General features: G+C 39.7%; 1 protein-coding gene and 1 long non-coding RNA gene across 7 annotated transcripts in view; one reads left to right on the top strand and one right to left on the bottom strand.

Moving 5' to 3' along the window:
- LOC127526220 (uncharacterized) overlaps window positions 1-20306 on the bottom strand; it is a 388781-nt gene that overhangs the window by 224876 nt on the left and 143599 nt on the right. The gene's annotated exons all lie outside the window — the stretch shown is intronic.
- Window positions 1-20306, top strand: part of LOC114669269 (inositol 1,4,5-trisphosphate receptor type 1-like) — a 186557-nt gene that overhangs the window by 107821 nt on the left and 58430 nt on the right. For 2 of the 6 annotated variants that reach the window (XM_051920989.1, XM_051920991.1), the window contains 3 exons: window positions 7538-7588; window positions 8342-8474; window positions 10995-11185. In XM_051920989.1, the coding sequence (XP_051776949.1) occupies window positions 7538-7588; window positions 8342-8474; window positions 10995-11185 (375 nt within the window). Of the gene's footprint in view, window positions 1-5104; window positions 5174-7537; window positions 7589-8341; window positions 8475-10994; window positions 11186-20306 lie in introns of all 6 variants that reach the window. The other 4 variants (XM_051920990.1, XM_051920993.1, XM_051920995.1 and 1 more) reach the window with 3 other exon arrangements.

The raw sequence follows: 20306 nt of genomic DNA on the forward strand, positions 1-20306 counted from the left end.
AAGTTAAATGTACAGGAAGGCAGAAAACTCTGTAGCATCTGGAACAAGTGCTTGAAGGCAAAAGGGATCCCCCTCATGCAGGCAGGAGTTACATTTACATTTGCTCAGCAGATGCTTTTATCCAAAGTGACTTACAAAGGAAGTCCACATAATCGAGTAGCATCAGTCAAGGGACTGTTTTGAACAGGTTACAAACATTGATCACCACAAGTAAAAGAGCCGTAAAGCTAGCAGAAGTTACAATTGTACAAACTGTTGTTGGTTTTTTTTATCACATTTTCTGTGTTACTTATTCCACTGGTAACATTGCCCCTGTGTGACCCACTGTGCCCTGAAAAACCTACAAAGATGAGTCCCTTTTTCTTGAGGAAATCAGCAAGGCAGAGACACTTCTGTAAAAGGGTTTTATTTCGCACATGAGGCTGGGAGATTCTGGAAGTCTGTTAGGAAAATGAAGTTTGTTTTAGCAAAGAACTGATAAACACCATAGTTTCCAGCAGGGTCTGTTTGATATAAAGGAAGAACTTCAGGGCTCTGTTAGAGTGTAAAGCTGTATTAGTTGGACCTGGCATGGGGTTATTTGCTGAACAATTCAGTGTATTGTCAGACCTGTGCAACACGATCTTATGTGGTGCCATAGAATTTTAGTGGCTTTGGTCTTCTATTACAAATGACTGGCAAAAGGTGATAGACAGCAATAATACCATTAAAACAAATGAACATTCACTACAGTGATAGCAATATGTGAAGAAAGAGGCTTCAATGTTTTGAAAAAATCTCCCCAACTTGGCCTCAAGTTTCATTTTATTACTGTCTTTTTCAATTGATGCAGTGTACTATGAAATTGACGACAAAAGAAGTCACTTAAACCGTCAACTTTTAAGGGCTTGTGTTGTGTGCAATCAAATATGGAAACGGATGTACATGTTGAGGTGTTCAGTGAGCCCCTCATCAACTTGGCATGTAAGTTGTGAACATTGTGGCCCAATCCTGTTCCAGAGGATTAATGCTTTTTTGTGAAGGTCCGTTTTTTTCCTTAAAATAATGGACCTTAGGCCAGTTGCAACATTCCTTAGAATTAGATGGCTTGTTATATATATATATATATATATAAAATTCATTTAGACTGTTAGTGCCCGTTATTTACCCCACTCCCTTTGAGATTTTCATTTTGTTATTCAACCGTAAATCACAAAAGATTTAATTGATTTTTTTTTTTTGACACTGATCAATAGAAATATTCTTTAGTATAAAGTGAAATCATATTTGAAAAGTGAGCTGAAATTCAAAATTGATCACGTAAATATTCACTCCTTTAATATGACACCCCTAAATCCTCACTGGTGTATCTCATTGGGTTTTGGAATAATCAGAATTAGTTGAATGAAGATCACTTGTCTGAACTGTCGTCTAACTGTAGGACAAATGCACCTGAACATGGGAGGGCCACCATGTGCTGAATCAGTATGGTGGATAAACCTTTACTGTACAATGAAGACAAAAGGACACTCCCAGCAACTCCAGGAAAAGCAGTTGTCTGGGTGATGGAGACAAGAAAATATCCAAGTCATTGAATATATAGTTAAATTGATCAATAAAGGGAAATAGTATTAGAGAGACGTAAATCTGCTATAGCAAGCTGTCCACAAACTGAAGACAACTAGTGAGTGAGGCCACCAAGAGACATAAGAACCCTGAAGAAGTTACAAATTTATACTGGCCAAGGTTGGAGAGACTGTCTAGACAACTGTTACCCAGGTGCTTTACCAGTCCCAGCATATTGGGCGAGTGGCAAAGAGAAAGCCACTGTTAGACACTGTATCAGAAGGCACATGGAGACTCTGAACTCTTCTGGAAGGAGGTTTTGTGGTCTGATGAGACCAAAATTGAATGGGTTGACCATCAGACTAAATGTCCTATTTGAACAGTGCAGGTTACCAAAAAAGAAGTATCCCCATTATCGAGCGTGGTGGTGGTGGCAGCATCATTGAGCTGTGGAGATGCTTTTCTGCAGCAAGACCCGGGAGGCTTGTGAGGGTAAAGGGGATCTGACATACAGAAAAATGAGGGTTAATTTTCGAGGGAAGCTTGACGCAGGTGCAAAAAAAAAAAAAAAAAAAACTGCCTCAAGATTTTTTGTTTTTTCTTTTTCTCTTCAGCACTATACAATGACCCCAAGAAGAAAGCCAAAATTCATAAATGGCTTCAAAGCAACAATACGAATGTCCTGGAGTAGCAGAGGCATAGACCAGATTTCAGTCTTAACATAAAATTTATGGCTGGACTTGAGAGGCAGATCATTCACAGTCCCCATGACATCTGACAGAGCCTGATTTTAATTTTGCAAAGGAAGGAGAAAAATGGCAGTGTGGACATACGCAAAGACGGTGGTGTTCACTGGTCTCTCGCTCTCCCAGACCGGAGGCTGGCATGGCTTCTGCCTACTAAATACTGACTTTAAGGGGAATAAATACTTATGTGATTGTATTTTTTCTTAGGTTTGTAATTAATTTAGACCACTTTGGCATTAAAGATCAGTGTCAAAACCCCAAACTAAATCCACTGTAATTCAATGTCTTTATAGGAATAAAATGTGAGAACTTCTAAGGCATGAACACTGTTTATACACGCTGTATCTTTTAAATGCACACAATTTAGCAAGACTTCATCAGGCTAATTTAAACACTCTGTCCCATTTAAAAACCCTTGAAATTACTGTATAGGTAAAGCTCTTGTCCTTAACTGCTATTCTATTAGCAATGCTCACAGGATTCCTGTCATTCTTCTCCCAATTAAAAAACCTCCTTAGCTTACCAAAGGTTAATGTTGCAGAATCTTAGTCTTGCAGGTAAAGTGTAGTTTGGAGGCCTGCCAGATTTGAGATTTGTAGGCTTTATGTAAACAGACTAGCATTAGTAGGTGTAATAGTTGGACAGATGTCTTACCTGTTTAGCCAAACTCCATTGTTCTCACATTCACACCCTGATAAGCTGTTATGTGTAGCAGCATGTGTTTTTCTTGTGTGTTTTTGTTTTGCGGTCTTGGCTGAATATTTTTTGTAACTGTCTTTGTGCCTCTGTTTCACTTTAGATTAATGTAGCTGCATTTCTGTAAATGATGTTTGCTTTTTTCCAAATTTAAAGGTGTCTGGCTGCTATTCTTGTTTTTATGGGAGGGATGGTTTCTGTGTGCTTTTCAACTTTAAATCCCAGTTTTTGCAACCACTTGGTGGATTAACAGTGCGGCATATTATGGTTAATTATGTAGCTCTGTGCTCAAACAGCGTGCATCTGCCACTCTTTGCTTCTGAAATTATTCAGCTACAGCTCCTTCATTGATTGAGTGCCAGCTTCATAGCTTGAAGTAAGACTGGAACTACTTGGGCACGTGTTCTTGCCAGCTACTCGAGCTGACCCCCGACAGTCTTCATTTCTCTAATGCTCACCCCTCATTTACGTGACTTGGTGTGGATTACTGTACATGTATTTATTTGACATTATCATTTTAATCACATTTTTTTGATTAAGTTAGTTTATTGTATAGCCAGTTCAGCATTTAGTACTACCAGTTTAGGCTACCCTTAAGATTTCAATATCAGTAGGAGAAAACCACTAGGTTGGCCATTCCCTAATCTTCAACAAGGCATTCCTAATTAGAATTTTTATTATATTTGCCTGTCTGAAAAGTGCAATGGCAATTTGAATCTCCAGTAATGGCCACCACCTGATTTGACTGGTACAATAGCTAAACCCATCCCTCTCTGTACATCTAGAATCTCGGGCAACAAGATCGAGCACCAAAATGGCAGGAAAGGAGGTTTGCACTTTTATTCATGCATTATAGTAACAATCTCTCTAATTTAAGGATCCTAATTTGCCTAAAGCAGAAGCAATGTAAAATGAGTGTGACAAATACAACTTGGATGAACAGCAGCTTTTCTTGCTAAAAGTCTGGGCTGAGTGTGCCTAGATGGCCACATCGCTGTTGGTAGGCAGTAAGCGGATCAGTCTCCGAACCTATTTGGTGTCTAGATGGAACTGCTGCATTGAGACATTAAGTTTCTCTGATAACACAGATCAATTGTCTAACAGTTTAATTTTTCCCGTCTTTATTTAGCCTTCTGTTCCTTTCTCCTGCCTTTGGGTTTTTTCTAATATGTAGAATTAGTTGCTGACCTTTTGGCACCCCATCCAGAGATTGTCCGTGCCTTGTAACTGACGTTTCCTGGGATAGGCTCCAGCTGTCCCACACCCTACTCGGGATAAGTGGGTTAGGAAGAGGATTAGAAGGCTCTTTTTCACCCGTACGTTTAATAGTCAAAGTAGCCTGTGTGTGAAAGTTAACTCTTCTGTCGCTACCCAATTGAGGAGCTGCACTTTTTTTATATTGCTGCAAATGAGTGTTTGGTCCACATCAGCATCTGCAGTGGTCTCTACAAAAGTATTCTCAGGAGATTAATATATAGCATTTAAAAAAAAGACACATTTGTGATCTGTTTACAGCAGTTTTGTTTCGAGTGGCTCAATAGGATCCCTACTTTGGGTCCTTGTTTACGCTGCACCATGCGGATTAATATTTGCTTTTGTTTGATTCTTAGACATAATGTCTCATGCTGTAGGTCCCCAATTAGTAAAACATCTTTAGATCACATTCAGAATTTGATTAAAATATGCATTTTGAAAATGTGGCAGTGACTTTTAGTATAACATAATGTAGAAGTGTATTAAACTAAAAATGAGATTTGTAAAACACATAAAAAGATGACTTATTCTATTCACAAAGTACATTTCTGCATTAGACAACAAAACATGAACAGATTTTATCGTATTTGAGATGTTCTCAAAGGCATCTTGTCTTTGTCTCTACTTATTCCCAGCCCTAACTGTGTAACTAAACGGACACATTTTGAGCTACAACAGCATCCTTTATTCTAAAACCTTCAGACTGCTGTGTCGTTAGCCTAGTAGCAGTTAATTGTATTTGGCAACCCTTGCTTGTCATTGAAGATATTTTTCCAAATTCCTGCATACACAGCTGAAAATGTCATTCACTTTGTAGTGTTGGCTGTTGTGCTTTTTAACAGGTACTTCTTCTTTCCAAATAGCTTCTCCCACCACCTCCTCCTCCACCTCCACCTCCACCTCCTCCTCCTGAACCAGAGGCTTCTCCTGAGGTGTGTGTATGAGCAAGTGAAGTATTACTGTGAGAATTCAAAATCTTCACTCTGTTCACCATACTTCATCTGTTCATCCAGACAATTTGTAATTTTACTTTTCATTTCCATCCAGCCTGTTTGCATTGTTCAGTATAAGTTTGACATTGTCTGATTGGCCAGTTGGAGTCCAGGAGGGGAAGTTGCCTTTCCCTAGACTGTTAGGACTTGGCATCATGTGTCTTGAGTTAGGATACTGGACTGCCCAGCTTGCAGGTTTGGTTGGTAAGCCTTCTCCTGTGTAAGTTTGGTGCTTGAGAGCTTGTGAATGTGAAATGACCAGCCTGCATGCCTTTATCAGAATTTTTAGAAAATGTCTAGGGTAGTTTAGCAAGGTGGACCACATACTAAGTTATTACTTTTGGATGATTAGGATTCATTCTGTCAGCCCATTTTTCTGTAGGGTCACTGATGGCATGTTTAGTCCTAGTAGGTCATACAGTTCTTCAGAGTAGTGATTTGCGATTTTTGCCAACTATTTTTTTTTCTTTAAACCACTTTTTTTTTCTCTAGTGTCATGAGAATCGATTCTTCAGCACAAATGAATTGATTCCATAGATCTAAGCGAATACATGGTCCCATCTGCCTCTTTCGTTTAGGGGTTTTTGAAGTGGGATGTGCAAGTAACGCTCATCTGATTCATGATTTCCATTCCCTTCACTTACTGTATAATTCTTTCATGGTTAAGCTAAATGATTATTGGCAAACGAGAACTGTCATTGAACATTCTCTTGTTCATCATACAAGTACAGTGTAGTAACATTTTTTACAATGTTTTGTAAAATTCATTAGTATTGTTTTAAGCAGAATATATAAACTAATATGTTCATGTCCCTTTGTACATTCCAACAAAACCGGACATTATAAAAAATTTAATTTCTAGCAATTATTTGCTTTCAGTTTTAGTCCACACTTTATCAGCTCAATGAATGCACCAAACATGTCTCATTCAGTAATTCTTTAGAGTTTGAACTGAATCATTTACTCAAATGAGTCACATGATTCTCGTTCATGGTCCCGTGATTCTAGAAGTTAGCAAAAAAAGCATAATAAAGACTATATTGCCATTCTTCAAGCTTGAAAATATTTTTAATATGATTAATGTATAGGTTAATACGTATTTAAAAAAATAGCAAATTGCAATTCCTTCTGGAGGGACACCCTGAAAGGTATATTATTATAGCTGAATTAAACAAATCAAGTGACTTGGTTCAATTCTTCGCTTTACCAATTTGATTCCTTCAAAGTGCACAACACTACTACAGAGTATTAGGATTACTTGTGGCTTGAAAACGACAGCACGTTTCTTTTACTGATTAATTTCTTTTTTTTTTATTAGATAATCCTATTGGTCAAAGTCTTATCCCTAAGCAAAATCGCAAAGTGCCTTTTAAATGCTAATAAAATGGTGCATAGAGGAGAGTCTTGACACCAGTATTTCCCATGGGTTCCCTTCACAAAACTGAAGTTTTATAATTTGCATTGAGTCTTCACTTTAACAAGTCTAAACAAATTCAGTTTTCCCTCTGCATGCCCATTTGAGCCTTGTGATGGATTAGTGAACATTTTTGTGCTGTGAAACCAAAGGACTGCAGTGATGATGGCAGGTGGCCTACTTGATCAAGTTAATTTTAATAGTGTTAGAGGGATGCTCCTGTCTCTCACACAGATTTGCTGTGTCTTTTGGGTATGTGTTATGCTTGAGGTCCAAAAGCTGTCCAGTGTTTCACCCTAAAGTGAATTTCTCTTGCCTGCCTATTGTCTCTCTACATACAGTACATTAGCCAGGCCATAGACAAATGTGTATGAGGTCCTCCAGACTGATACCAGGTTATGTGGAGCTTGGCGTTATGATCGCACCTTCTCTTGTTGTGTATAGTGTGTCAGATTCCAACTCCTGGTTATCTTCCCCTTGATACATATTTCATCTGCCAACACAATGTTTACAATATTGTGAAGTGTTTTCTGGTGCCACCTCTTGCCTCTCTGAACTTCATTGCATGCTAGTCAACAATTGAGCCCCAAATTAGTAGTGGATAGGAGAGTGCGCATGTTTTCTGATGTTGTGTGGAGATGGTCTTTTAGGCTTTGTGAGCCTGTCCATGCCACTCCATGGAGAGTCTTGAGCCGCCTGCATCTACTTCTGCCTGCTTTGCATGGATTCCTCAGTCCGCCACTAGCTTCACTGCATGCAGAAACCACTATGTGCATTGCATGGTTATAACCAGGAAAATGTTTCTTGACCATTTTAACACTTCTGTTTTTTTGTTTCTGCACTGTAAACCCCCACAATTACTCTTTTTGTGCACCCACTTTGACTGTCAGCAGGAGCTTGATCAAACTCAACCACTGAAGCAGCTGGAAGATCAAAAAAGGGTATGTAGTCTACAAACTGAGAAGACCTCGCCTTGGTCAAACTGGGGGTCATATGACATTTATGCAGAGATTCCTGCTATCCTACAGCAATTTCACTCTACTGTGCATACTCACTTGTTGGATGTATCCCTTCACTTTGGTTATTAGCCAAAGAAAAGTAGCAGCTGCCACTTCTGATTGTGACTATACAGCACTATGCATGACGTTAGCACTACTAATCAGGGACCTAGAACCAGACCACACATGTCATTACTGCATATTGATTGTGGTCAGACTCTGAGAAATGCTGTACAGTACATTATATTTAGGATCAAAATCCAATTTACAGCTGAATTGAGCTTCATAAGCAGTGCTCTCGATTACTTTCAGCTGTACATTACACCTGAAAAAGGACTAGTAACCTTTTTGTCCATCCTTAAATCAATATCTTGAGTTACTAGAAAAAAATCTTTGTTCCATGACGCCAGATCCGCCTGATAGGATGTGCTTGCAAGGGACAGTATCATCAAACTTTTAAACCACCTGATCTTTCTGCCATTTCGTTCAGTATATGACTAATGGAGAAGCAGCCTTATAAAATGAAGACTGTTTGAGTACCTGTGTTCACACTTCCTTGTACTTTAGTCTAAGATGGTTAGTATGCTCCTTTTTAATGTAAGATGCTTTTTGGATAAGAAAAGCAGTTGTAAGATCTGTAGAGGTGAACACATTCATCCTCCAGCAGCTGCTAACACATTTCTGCTGTGTCTAAAGGGTGAAGCACTCAGGCAGATTTTGGTGAACCGATATTATGGAAACTTTCGGCCGTCTGGAAGACGCGACAGCCTCACAAGTTACAGTAATGGGCCTCTGTCACCTGGGGGAGCTGGCAAATCTTCTGGAGCAGGTGAGTGACAAGTTTGGGGGGGGGGGGGGGGTATGGTGCCCCTTTTTAAAAATGTTTGGTTTTTAATATGGAATGTTTGAAATTACTTATGTTTGCCAGAGTCTTTTTTTGCCATGTTGACTAATTTGGATATTAGTGAATGGAGTAAGTTTTAATTTTAATTCATCCCCATAATTGAATCCGTGGATCAGAGTCACTAAATTTTGAGGAGTGTCTTAGTTTAATCATTTACCTACATCCAAGTCAGATTTATTCTGTTACCAATGGATTATTAAAAATGCAAAAATGTCCTGTACTGCTGTAAAGTGAATGTTTACTACTCTTGTGTGCCCATGTAACGAGTGCATTTGAAAACGGCAGTGTCGGCACTTCAGTATTTATAGGCAAATACTAAAATTTGTGCTTTAGCATCTTGTAGTGATTGACATTTATTTACTGTAAGGTCAAATGATTTATTGGAATTTGGCAAGTGATCTGCTAGTCTTGAGGCACTTTAGTAAAGCTGGTTTATACAGGGAGATTCTAATGGGCAGGGCCCCGGGTTATGATGCGTTAACATTTATTTCTATTGCACATGTTCATACAAATGATGTAACTCAGTGCTTTACAAGATTAAGAAAAAAAGTATAAAAATAAGATTAGGCAATACTAAGTAACAAAGAATAGAGTAAGGTCTGATAGACAGGAGGACAGAAAAAAAAACAAACCCCAGTGGGCTGGAGGAAGAAAACAAAATCTGCAGGGGTTCCAAGGCCACGAGACCGCCCAGACCACACTGGTCATTCTACCTCACATAAATGATCTAAATCCATCCTCATGGTTTTCATGCTTCACGTGGAAGAATTAGATGGTGATGGTCATGTGGACATCTGGCCTTCAATCCAATGTAGGGACTGCATGGTGCCCTGATCAGGTGGTGGTGGCGTCACAGATCGCTACCACAGAAAACTGAAGAGAACAGCAGAGAAAGTAGGGCTTAGTATGGATTGTGGAGCCATGATAAAAACGATAATTAAATGCATATACAGAATATCAGGGTTACACTAAAATGAAGCTCCGAGAAAGCCATATTAAAATAATGGGTTTTTAGCAGTTTAAGTGCTCTACTGTATTATTCTGGCTAATTCTTATCAGTAAGCTATTCCAGATGTGGAGTCACATCATAATGAAGTGATAGCAACTAAATACACACAATGTATACCTTGATAGATGTGTAGTATCTATCTATCTATCTATCTAAACGATCCAATCACATTTGGTGTTGGAAACGGTCGCTACCTTCTTGGAAACACAGATCGATGCGGCACTCCATATTGGCAAAGGTATCCGCAAGAATTGTAGGGCTGATGGCAGCAATTTCCTGTTGAATTGTCCCAGTGTACGAGGCTTGTTCTTGTACACTTTTCCTCTTGGCGCTCCCCAAAAAATGAAATCCAGAGGTGACAGGTCCAAGGAACAAGTTGGCCAAAGTCCCTTTGAAATGACTCGATTGCCAAAAATCGATTCAATTTGTGCCATGCTGTGAGCGGATGTGTGACAGGTTGCCACATCTTGCTGGAAATCTTCACTCATCTCATGGTCATCCACGTCATTCACAAATAAAGTCAAACTCCATGCCTCATTCGTTCCTACATTTATCCAGGAATACTGCGATTTTTATTTCGATTGGATTGCTTCGTTTTTAAGACAGTAACATTCATAACTCTGGGCCCTGCCCACTGGAATTGCCCTGTACTTCTGTGCCGTAGCCCACATAGCCTGATGTGTGCTTCCTCCAAAACATCACTACGAGTCACATTGATGCGATTCCTTTGCAGACTCCTATGACTGACTGGCAAGTTTGGTAACTACACATTTCCTGAAACGTGTTTTCGTTCGTCTTCTACTATTCTGAAGTTAAACATGGAGCTGATCAAGAGAAGAGCTGTCAAAGAAGTTGGAGAATATACATGTGTAGTGCTGTGGTATCATATAAACAAGACCAATCAGATGGCTGTCGATTTATTGCACGAAATATCAGCTAACATTGACTTGGAAGCTGGTGAATGCACGAAAAGTAGAAAAATGTGGTGGACAAATACATTTGTCTACAGTAGAAAATGGGTAGCAACTGACGTGGTGATCCTGGAGGGCAAAAACTGCCTGCATTTTCTTCTGTGCTACAAACACTGCCATCTAGTGTTCAGGCATGTGCCTGCAGCACTACACAATGCAGAAGTACTAATCAGCCTTGAGCTTAGGCTACAGCTAGAGAGCAGTTAATCATCCTATACTGTATACTGTTGGAGTAATAAAATTAAGGGACGACTAATCAAGTGATCAAACATTCATGTGAGCCTGGCAGTGGTCGTTTGTTCTAGAATAGTAATATACAAAAATGGAGTTTTTCGTGTATCCATTTTTTGTAAATAAGTATTATGTACTTTACATACTGCAATGTATGGTGGGTTTTTAAACTAAGTACTAAACCAGTTTGAAGAGGGGTTTAATGTGTTTGTGTGGATATTTTTTTGTTTGCAGGATCAGTTGGTGGAAGTGGAACAACCAATCGAAGTGAGATGAGTCTGGCAGAAGTTCAGTGCCACCTGGATAAAGAAGGAGCTTCAGACCTGGTCATTGATCTAATTATGAATGCAGGTAGTGACAGAGTGTTTCAGGAAAGCATTCTGTTAGCAATTGCGCTCTTGGAAGGTGGCAACACTGCAATACAGGTAGGTGTACTCTCTTAAATGACCTTGCATATCAGTCTATGGAGGAAATCTGTCATGTGCACTTGGTTAACTAGAATGGGAAGAATGTTTGTTCCCAGTGAACAATAGTACTGCGGAGTCCCAGTAGGACTAAAGGGTAGCAAATCTAAAGGCCATGTGATAGAATATGCTGTCATATCCACAAATGATTTAGAACTATAATTAGTCTTTAAGGATATGGCTTTTGTTTGGCAAAAATAAGCTTCTGAGTTACTCAAGAATGTAAAAACCAAGTCACAGTGACACATAACTGAGTCTAATTCGTGTCCTGTTACTTGACTGCAGAACTTGTTGTGTTCATCAACTGCAAAAAAGTCACAAGGATATGTAGAGAAGAACATCTTGAGCAAAGGTTCACAGGGGACGAGCTGAAGCAAATAAAATTTTGTTATTTAGGTTAACTAAAAGTGTAAAGAAGGCTATAATGTTTCCATGTAACCTTTTTCTCTCTTAAATGTTCTTTTGTTATTACAGGTCATTTTAATGCTCAAATTTGCCATATATGTACAGTACAATAAAATTCTTACTTATAGCTGTAATACAGTACCATTGGTTAAAAGAAAGTGAAATCAAGCGCATACACAAACATTTGTCCATATGACTCGCTGTTCAGTAACCTTGTGGTCTGGGATTAAATTCTTTGAGCATACTGGTCAGTGCTAATGGTCCTGTAACACTGTACATGATAGCTGACATCTTTAATAATACAGCAAGTGTTTCATGTCCTGACCCATAAATTTGACTGCTTGCCAGTAATACACTAAAGTGACTTGACCACGTTCTTCATTGCTTTGTAGTGCTGAGCCGAGCAGGATGTTGTGCAGCTGTTGTGTATTTATTACAGTAGGGACCTCTAGACATTTGTGTGCTATCATGATTATCACCAAGATATGTTGGCCAGTTGTACTGAGTGCCGTGTGTCTTAAGTAAATACCCTTCTCTATAAGCCATTAAAATACAATGGCATTTGGGAAGCGCTTGATTGCTCTTTGAAGGAGTGAACTGGTGATGAATGTAGCTTTGACTTATCCAGAGCTCTGATCTCAGAATGACAAAGTGTGAAATGTAAAAGGCTGCATGGCACTTTTTTTTTTCTTTAACTCCATATTTGGCTTAATAATGAATAATCGAAGGTGAAAGCCATCTTGGAGGTGTTTGAAATGAGGGATTGGAAGGAAGCAAGCAAGCAAATGAGCCAAAACTCAGTCTCTGTAGGAGGATATAAAATTCCTCGGCTTGAGAGAAATCATCAAGAATAAATTAAGAAGGGAAAGCAAAATGACCACTTGAGTTCACAAGCCGATTCTTGTAATGTGGTGGAGACGTTCAGCCTTTTTTCAGACAGCTCTTCATGTGCTGAAGTTCTTGGATCATCCTAATCCTTATTTAAATACAAAAAGGCACTTTAATTTGGGATAAGTGTCAAGGTTAATTACATTGAAGACCTAAGGTTCATATGACAAGGTAGCATAGTGGCTAGTGAAGGTGTTGTCCTGTGCCTGCAGCTGCAGAGTTTCGAGAACCAGGAAGATATGCCTTTAGGAAACTGATACACAAATTAAGATCAAATGGCATTTAAATTATTTTTTATAGAGCTTTTGAGGGGAAAGTCTTATACCCACTAGATAACCTGGTCAAATTCCTCGGTGCAGTGGTGTGCATCCAGCTGTAAGTCTAGAAAAGGAACTGTTTAAGCTCAGCCTGTGTATTGCCCAAAAGGCCTAATTCCATTGCATACTAGTGTTGATGGAGTGTTCTGTGACCATAAAGCTGTCTGGGCGTTGGCACGGCTCAGGCAGCATTTTACATTTGATACAAAGCCAACAAAGGTCACATTTTGTGGATTTTCCTATAGGGCTCACTTGTTTGAAGATTGTAGAACTGGTTTCTCTGTCAGCCTTTTTATGCACTGCTGGCAGCAGTGACATTTGTGTCATTGCTTACTTACGTAAATGCTGTATGCATGAAAAACTTGGAAACCGCGAAGTTTTAAAAAAAGAAAATTTAAACGCTTACATTTTAAGCAGGTTAACATAATTTGCGGACCTTCAGGGTAGGTTGAGTGTGTTATTTACGTTCTGACATGTGCAGATCTTTACAAACGGCTTACATTGAGGTAAACCAGATTATATTTATGTGTTGGAGAAGACTTGTGAAGAGTGGCGAGACTTTTTTTTTTTTTTTAATCAATACAAGATCTTGACAAAACATTTAATGAAGATCTAGATGAAAATAAATGTTACATAAGGTCGTCGAAGCAATCCCAGTTGAAATGGCTAATGGCAGTCCAACAAAATAAAAGTGCATGACTGTTCTTGTTGTCATGCAGTGTAGTAACAAGCAGAACAACCTCCTAAAAGCCTCTCAAATCTGGTTATAAAAGGGACAATTTATTGCACGATAATGCTTGGGTCAATATCCATTGGGGTTTTTTTTTTTTTTTAAATTGGTATAAGAACATTTCAGGCATGTCAGTCATCACAGTAAGACTTGCAGTCCTCTTCTATAGCGTTTTACACAACCATTGGCAAATGTGTCCCTTTTAGCTCATTGTGCTGCTTTGTGAGAGAAGTTCTTACGTTAAGTGGGACTGTAGTCCAGTTGGGATTAGACGGTTTCATATTTAAAATATGTATTCTTTTGTATATATTCAAATATGGATTCAAGAACTATTAACATACGTACATTCGTCATGGCATGGCACCCAGCATTCAAAATGAGTTAAACACCCTTTGGTTATCAAATTTCATGCCAGTTAACCATTGGTAGGGAGACACCTACCCTTTACCCCCCCCCCCAAAAACCGAATTGATACATGGATCTTCAATGCAGTTTAGGTCAGTCGTGATACAGCATAACATTAAAATCCTAACAAAAAAATTAAATCCTTGTATTTGATTGTTAGTCTTGCAATGCTACATGGTCTGGAACCATCCCTTGCTACCAATGTGTATCTAATAAAATGGTATTTTGCAGATTAAAGTTGATCTGGTAAGGGTGCTGGGAGAGAAGTCAGTGCTGTGTGGTCGCTGGGTATAGGAAGCTCTCATAGATGTTTGTCACCTGTCAGTTTTATTGGTGGATTGATGTACATGGAATGACCTTTACTGTGTCACTCCCTACCCTTTGGTACCCACCCGTTTGGATTCTGGTTGGTCTATCAATTGTTAGATGAGACGGATACAGACCTTAATAATGCCACTAGGCATTCTACCTAACATAAATGGTCTAAATGAGTCCTCATGGTTCTCAGGCTTCACATGGAAGAACTTGACGATGATGGTCATGTGGACCTTCTGGCCATCACAGAAAACTGGAAAAGGAACAGCAGAGAAAATAGTGGTTAGTACCGAATTTCTGAGCCTTGAAAAATAAAAAGATAAATGTACATATAGTATATCAGGGGTTCACTAAAATGAAGCTGAGAACACCATGTTTTTAAAAAAAAAAAAAAAAAAAAAGCTCCACCATATTAGTCTGGCAAATTTCTATCAGTCAGCTATTCCAGATTTTCTGTGCATAACAGCAGAAGGCCGCTGTTTTGTCTTGGTAGAGTAATATGTTGCTGTACTTTCCCCTATTGTATTAAGTAGCCTTTGTCAAAATGCCTAATCTCGCAGACTTACCACTGTTTATAAGGTATTATAGTATACTGTACACCTTCTCCCCACCTTCCCTTCTATATCTATAACCTCAGGCAATTGGGTGTAGTAAAAAGACAAGCAGGATTTAAGTTACACATAATATAATGTATCGATAATAATCATAAATAATAACTATGCAAAGTACATTTGAATATTGGCAACCATACAACCTGATTAAATGGTGATGTGTAGTTTCAGGCGGCACGCTCTTGTTAGTTAATTAAAATGTCTCTAGTTAAGGCATTTGTGCTCCGCTTTCAGCCACATGTCTGTTCAATATGGCTGAAGCCGAGCTGTGCTCTCCATTGTGTTGTCCTTTCAGTTCATGGTGTGATGGTGGTCTTCATCAGAGATTAGTAAGAAAGAGAATGTGGTTGAAGAAGCAGATTTATAGATTCTGTCCAACCCGTACAGCCAATAGGGCATCATAGTACTTAAAGGCCTCTGAGACGAACCAATTCCAAACAAGCATACTTCAGACCAATGGGGAAATAGAACATCTTAATACCCGCCATCCCCCAAAACCATTTGTTGAGCTAAAGTTTGCCAGTTAGGCAACCTGGCTTCTTTGTGGGGATTTGGGTTTGGGCTGAAAGACTCTAGCAGAGAAACACCCGTGTCAAGCACCCCCTTCTCCCAACTCTGTCATAAAATTCAAAGAGACTCGGTCGTAAAGGGGGGCAAACACGAATGCCTCTCACCAAAGTAACACTAAATTACATTGCTTTGCCTAAATTACAAATAAAGACATACAAAATATCAAGTTATATGCAAAATCTCACATCACAACAGTCGCCTCACCACTTCTTTTAAGTTTAGCTCTTGGAATTCTAAGCAGACCCTCATTTGAAGATCTAAGGTTACGATTTGGAGTGTAAGGTGAGAGGTATTCTGAAATATAGGATGAAGCAGATTATTTACGGCTTTGTAAACCATAAGCAGTATTTTAGTCATTTCTAAGTGTCACGGGTAACCAATGTAGTGACAGATCAGTTGCTGGAGCCGCACTGCCTTCCTCACCTGTGGCATTCTGCATCAAGTGAAAAAGAATGGCATTCCTAAATGTACAATGCTGTTTTAAACTGGAGCGCCCTGGCATTTTACACTGCAGTCTCTATGAATGTAATATGAGGAAGTTGTGGGGGTAACGACGACGACAACTCCATTTTTCTGTATGTGTGATTTATTAAAAATTCGGAGCTTGTCAACAGATTGAATGTTTTGACTTTGTTGGAGGGTATGTCAGACTTACCGAATGCAGTTGCTGATTGTGTTGCCAGAACATTTCAGATTTACTCTGGGAGTAAGTAGGCAACTGCATATCTTTCCAGCTCTATTTGTACTGGACATTTTTCTGATGGCCAATAACCTACTGCCTAAAAGAGCTGGTGCTGTTCAAAGGATTAACAGGAGTGACAAGCTTAGCCATCTTGACGCTTTTTTCTGTTCTGTCATGGTATGTAAAACACACAACAGAAGCAAGGCTCATCTGTCTGATATTTACCTGGTCCAAAATACTTCATTCCCTGTTTCTAATCACTGCATTCTATACATTATACTTCTGAATGAGCATTCATTGGTTGTCGTCCCTCGTGCACACAGAGCCCACGCCTTGCGTCTAAAGACCAAATCAAACCGGGGCGAGTCAGATTTGTTGGACTAAGACACTGGGTATGTCAAGCTATATGACACAGTCACCGAAGATTATGTAAATGAAGGCTACAACTGGAAATCGTTGGAAAAGTCGTCTAATGTGACTTGGCTTTTCGGTGTACCTGCAGTTCAGCGGTGGTTTTAGGCTATGTGCTTCCCATTTTCCCTCCCGGAGACTTCCATGTGTGGCAGTCAGTTTGCTAATATAGTTATGAGCATCACACAAAGACGACGGATGTATTCAAACTTTAGGTTTTTTTTTCTTTCCAACTTTTTTCAACTTTTCCAGTCTACCAATTGCAGAGAAGAGTCTGTTTGCTCACTCCCTCCAACATATTTGAAACATGCATCTGTTTAGTGCAGGTCCCTGCGACAGCGAGCATTTCCAAGCAGTCTGGAGGCGGACGGCTCTGAAAACAAGGTCATGACGTCTGGTGGTTTCTCTCTCACGCGCTCGCCTCCCTGCTTCTCTCCAAGCATTTGGCATCAACAAAAAGATGTTATATAACTTCTATTTATATCTCGTGTGCTTGTTCGCTCACTCTCTGAAGGCACAGAAGCACAGCAGAGAGGGGGATTTAATGAGCTCTCGGGGCCTTTGTGCCTTTCAGGCCTGCTATTAGCCCGCTTGTTTTGAAAAAGCAGTAATAGCAAATGAATTTGGTAAGACGTGGGTGTGCGCTCAGTTACTTGCCGCCGAATGAGGGAGATGTCAGATATGCTGTTTGGATTCTAGTCTCCCACCGGAAGCGCTTATGGATTGTTTACCCGTTGTGTATGATTTTTGAATGGTCTGCCCCACTGTGTGATTCATAGTCCAGATTGACACCCACTCATAGAACATCTTATGAAATCTTTTGGATGAAGGACACTTCCTTCCTTCAGTTGCCCATTTTCTTTCTTTGAAAGAGAGGTGTCATTAATTGTGTTGGGTCTGCAGGGGTCCCCAACTTGAAGCATTTTGGCTTCCGTGTCACTATCAAATGTCTCGCACGTTTCCCTTTCTGAGAGCGTTTCTTTAGGATTCCTTGGGGTTATGACTGTTCAGAATTAAACTATGCAACAGCAGCAGCAGCAGCTTATTTACAGTCTGTCCATCAGTGTGCTTTTGATTAGTTTTTATTTTTAGTGGAGAAGAGGATTACCTGAGCTGCATGTCTCCCACAGCTGTTGGCCTTTTATCACAGGCCTCTGGGAGCTGTGTGGGCTCTGCTTATATAACCAGGCATATTCCTGATGCCACCTTCTCTAGAACACGCTTCTATTCGGTTGGAGTCTTTCCATCAATTTGTTGACAGTGCAGCTTGCAAATTGTCTCAAGCCTGTCGGTCTTGCTTTTAAGTTTCTGAAGCCCACGTCACCCCCTGGTGTTGCCGTGGGTCTCTTTCATGGCGGTTAGCTGTGCTTGCGCGCCTGTGCAGTTTGAGCGTCAGCAGTGTTTGCTGCAAGTCAGTTTATGACAGCTTCAGGGCCCGTACTTTGGGTATGTAGGTCATGTGTTAATGGATAATGCTGCTGATTGACTTGCTGCCTGAGTAAACCTCAAGGTGTCAACCTCTGTTATGCAAGAGATTCGAGTGGCATGGTGTGGCGTGACATGGCACATGTGCTTTAGAAATCTCAACCAGCAACACCTCAAAGCCACCTGCATATATTATCTCTTTGCACGCCCCCACCCCCTGCCAATACCCTCTAATTCAGGTTGGCGCTCTTTAACAGACTGATTGAAAACACTGCACCAATGTGAAGAATGCAAGGGTATCTTGAATTACAGCAGCATATGCAGCCTTTTACTATCGTCTGTCAAGGGAGTGTGCTTAGCCTTCTGGTGTGTTGGTTTACCTCCATGTTCAGAAAGTTTACTACCAGCTTGACTAAACTGCATTATCTGAACTGGTTTTACGTGCACAGAAAGCCTGTGCTGTCAGGATAGATTACGGCACACAGCAACTTCAAATAGGTAAAGCAGATTAGGAAAATGAATACTTACTTTAGTCGCTAACATTTCGTTCTTCTCCTTAGAAGCTTTCCCATTATCATATAACACTGCCATTTTTTGCCTTTTATTTGCAAAAACTACTCAAGTTCTGTGAGGTTGTATGGTGTTCATGATTGAACAACCATTTTAAAGTTCATCCACTAGATGAGATTCACATTGTTGTTTTGAAGCCTGCCCATGTAGATTTGTTTTTATGCTTGATTTGTTTTCCAGCAAGACCATGGCACCTTCTCCCAAAGCACAGGTTCCTTGTGGACTCCATCAGGTTTTTCCCATATTTTGTTGCACTAATTTTACCCTCCAAAGCCTTCCAGGGCGTGATGCATTTTTGAGGATATCCACTGTTTAAGCAAACCATTTATTCTGATGGCCAAAATGCTCCTTTTTGGTCTCATTGGACCATAAAACCTTCTAACGGATTTGAGACTTTCTCATGCTCCTTCTGGCAAACTCTAGCCAACATGTTTTGTGTGTGTGAGTGCCACTCTCCCATAAAGCTCCAGGTACACTAGTTGTCTTTAGTCTCTCCAATCTTATCCATGGTAGCTTATGACTCCTTCAGAGGTCTCTTGGTGGCGTATTGCATGATCACTCCATTTTTGTTGATGGCCTGCTACAGGCAAATTCTGTTATACTCTGAATGGCTCCTTTAGATTGATATTCGGTAACTTGGATATTTTTTGTCTTTGTGCCCCGACATGTAATTTTCATGGATTTGCTTAGTGATCTTTTGTATTCATGGTGGTGTTCTGGTCACCATAATGACTCACCAATTTGCCCCTTCCACAATCAGCTGAAACTCCAGACAGGCCGCAGAAATGATTTCTAATCTATTATTATATAATCTATATAACAGATGTATGATGGAGTCTCTCTCCACGACATATTCATTTTAATGGTTTCATATTTTAGATTGTGATTATATCTAGGAAACTTTTCTGCAATCTCCAGTAACTGAATAATAATTGACAAGTGCAGCCCTGAAAGAGCATTCTCTGCACATTAACAAAAATGCAAAAAATGGCCGATGTACAGTAATTGCTTGTTTTTCTACCACTACTTCATTTAATGGAAAAATGGGGAATATTATTGATAGGTAGCAATATTAAAATGTCATGATCTCTAATTTAACATTTGATTACAATAGCTATATTTAAGGGCAATTTAAACCAGATTAAAAATAAAAACTGGCATTAGCTACTTGATTTCTTAACTTGTTTAGGCCCTACAGCATTATTTTACATGTCTGAAAGGAACACTCCAACCATAATGTATTTCTCCCATATGGTTTATCGTGATGACTGAGAAAAAATTTTAATCTTCTGTTTTAATCTAGAACAGAAGTTTCAGTTTCAATCTATGGTGACCAATTCCAAATAACAGCAAACAGTAGCAAAAAGCTTGCGTAAAAATCAAGTGTTAATAATAAGTTGCATTTATAGAGCACCTTTCACAAACAAAAGGTCACTTTACATAAAGATTAAAAAAAAATGTACACAGAAGACAAAAGGTTATAGAAGAGGAAAGTTTTCAGTTGAGATTTAAAGGTGGAGGGAAAGGAGCAATCTTGGAGAGAATGAGGAAGAGTTCCAGAGTTGAGGGGCCATAACACTGAAGTGCCTGCCTGCCTGCCAGGGTGGAGAGTCTGGTGTGTGTGGGACAGTAAGGAGATGATTGCTCGAGGACCTGAGAGAGCGACAAGGAGTGTACGGAGCTAGGAGCCGAGCGAGGTAGAGGCTTTGAAGGTGTGTCACATAATCCACATGTGGAGTCGTCCAGTTGTATT

Source organism: Erpetoichthys calabaricus, chromosome 18 (genome assembly GCF_900747795.2).
Source record: "Erpetoichthys calabaricus chromosome 18, fErpCal1.3, whole genome shotgun sequence".
Classification (NCBI taxonomy): domain Eukaryota; kingdom Metazoa; phylum Chordata; class Cladistia; order Polypteriformes; family Polypteridae; genus Erpetoichthys; species Erpetoichthys calabaricus.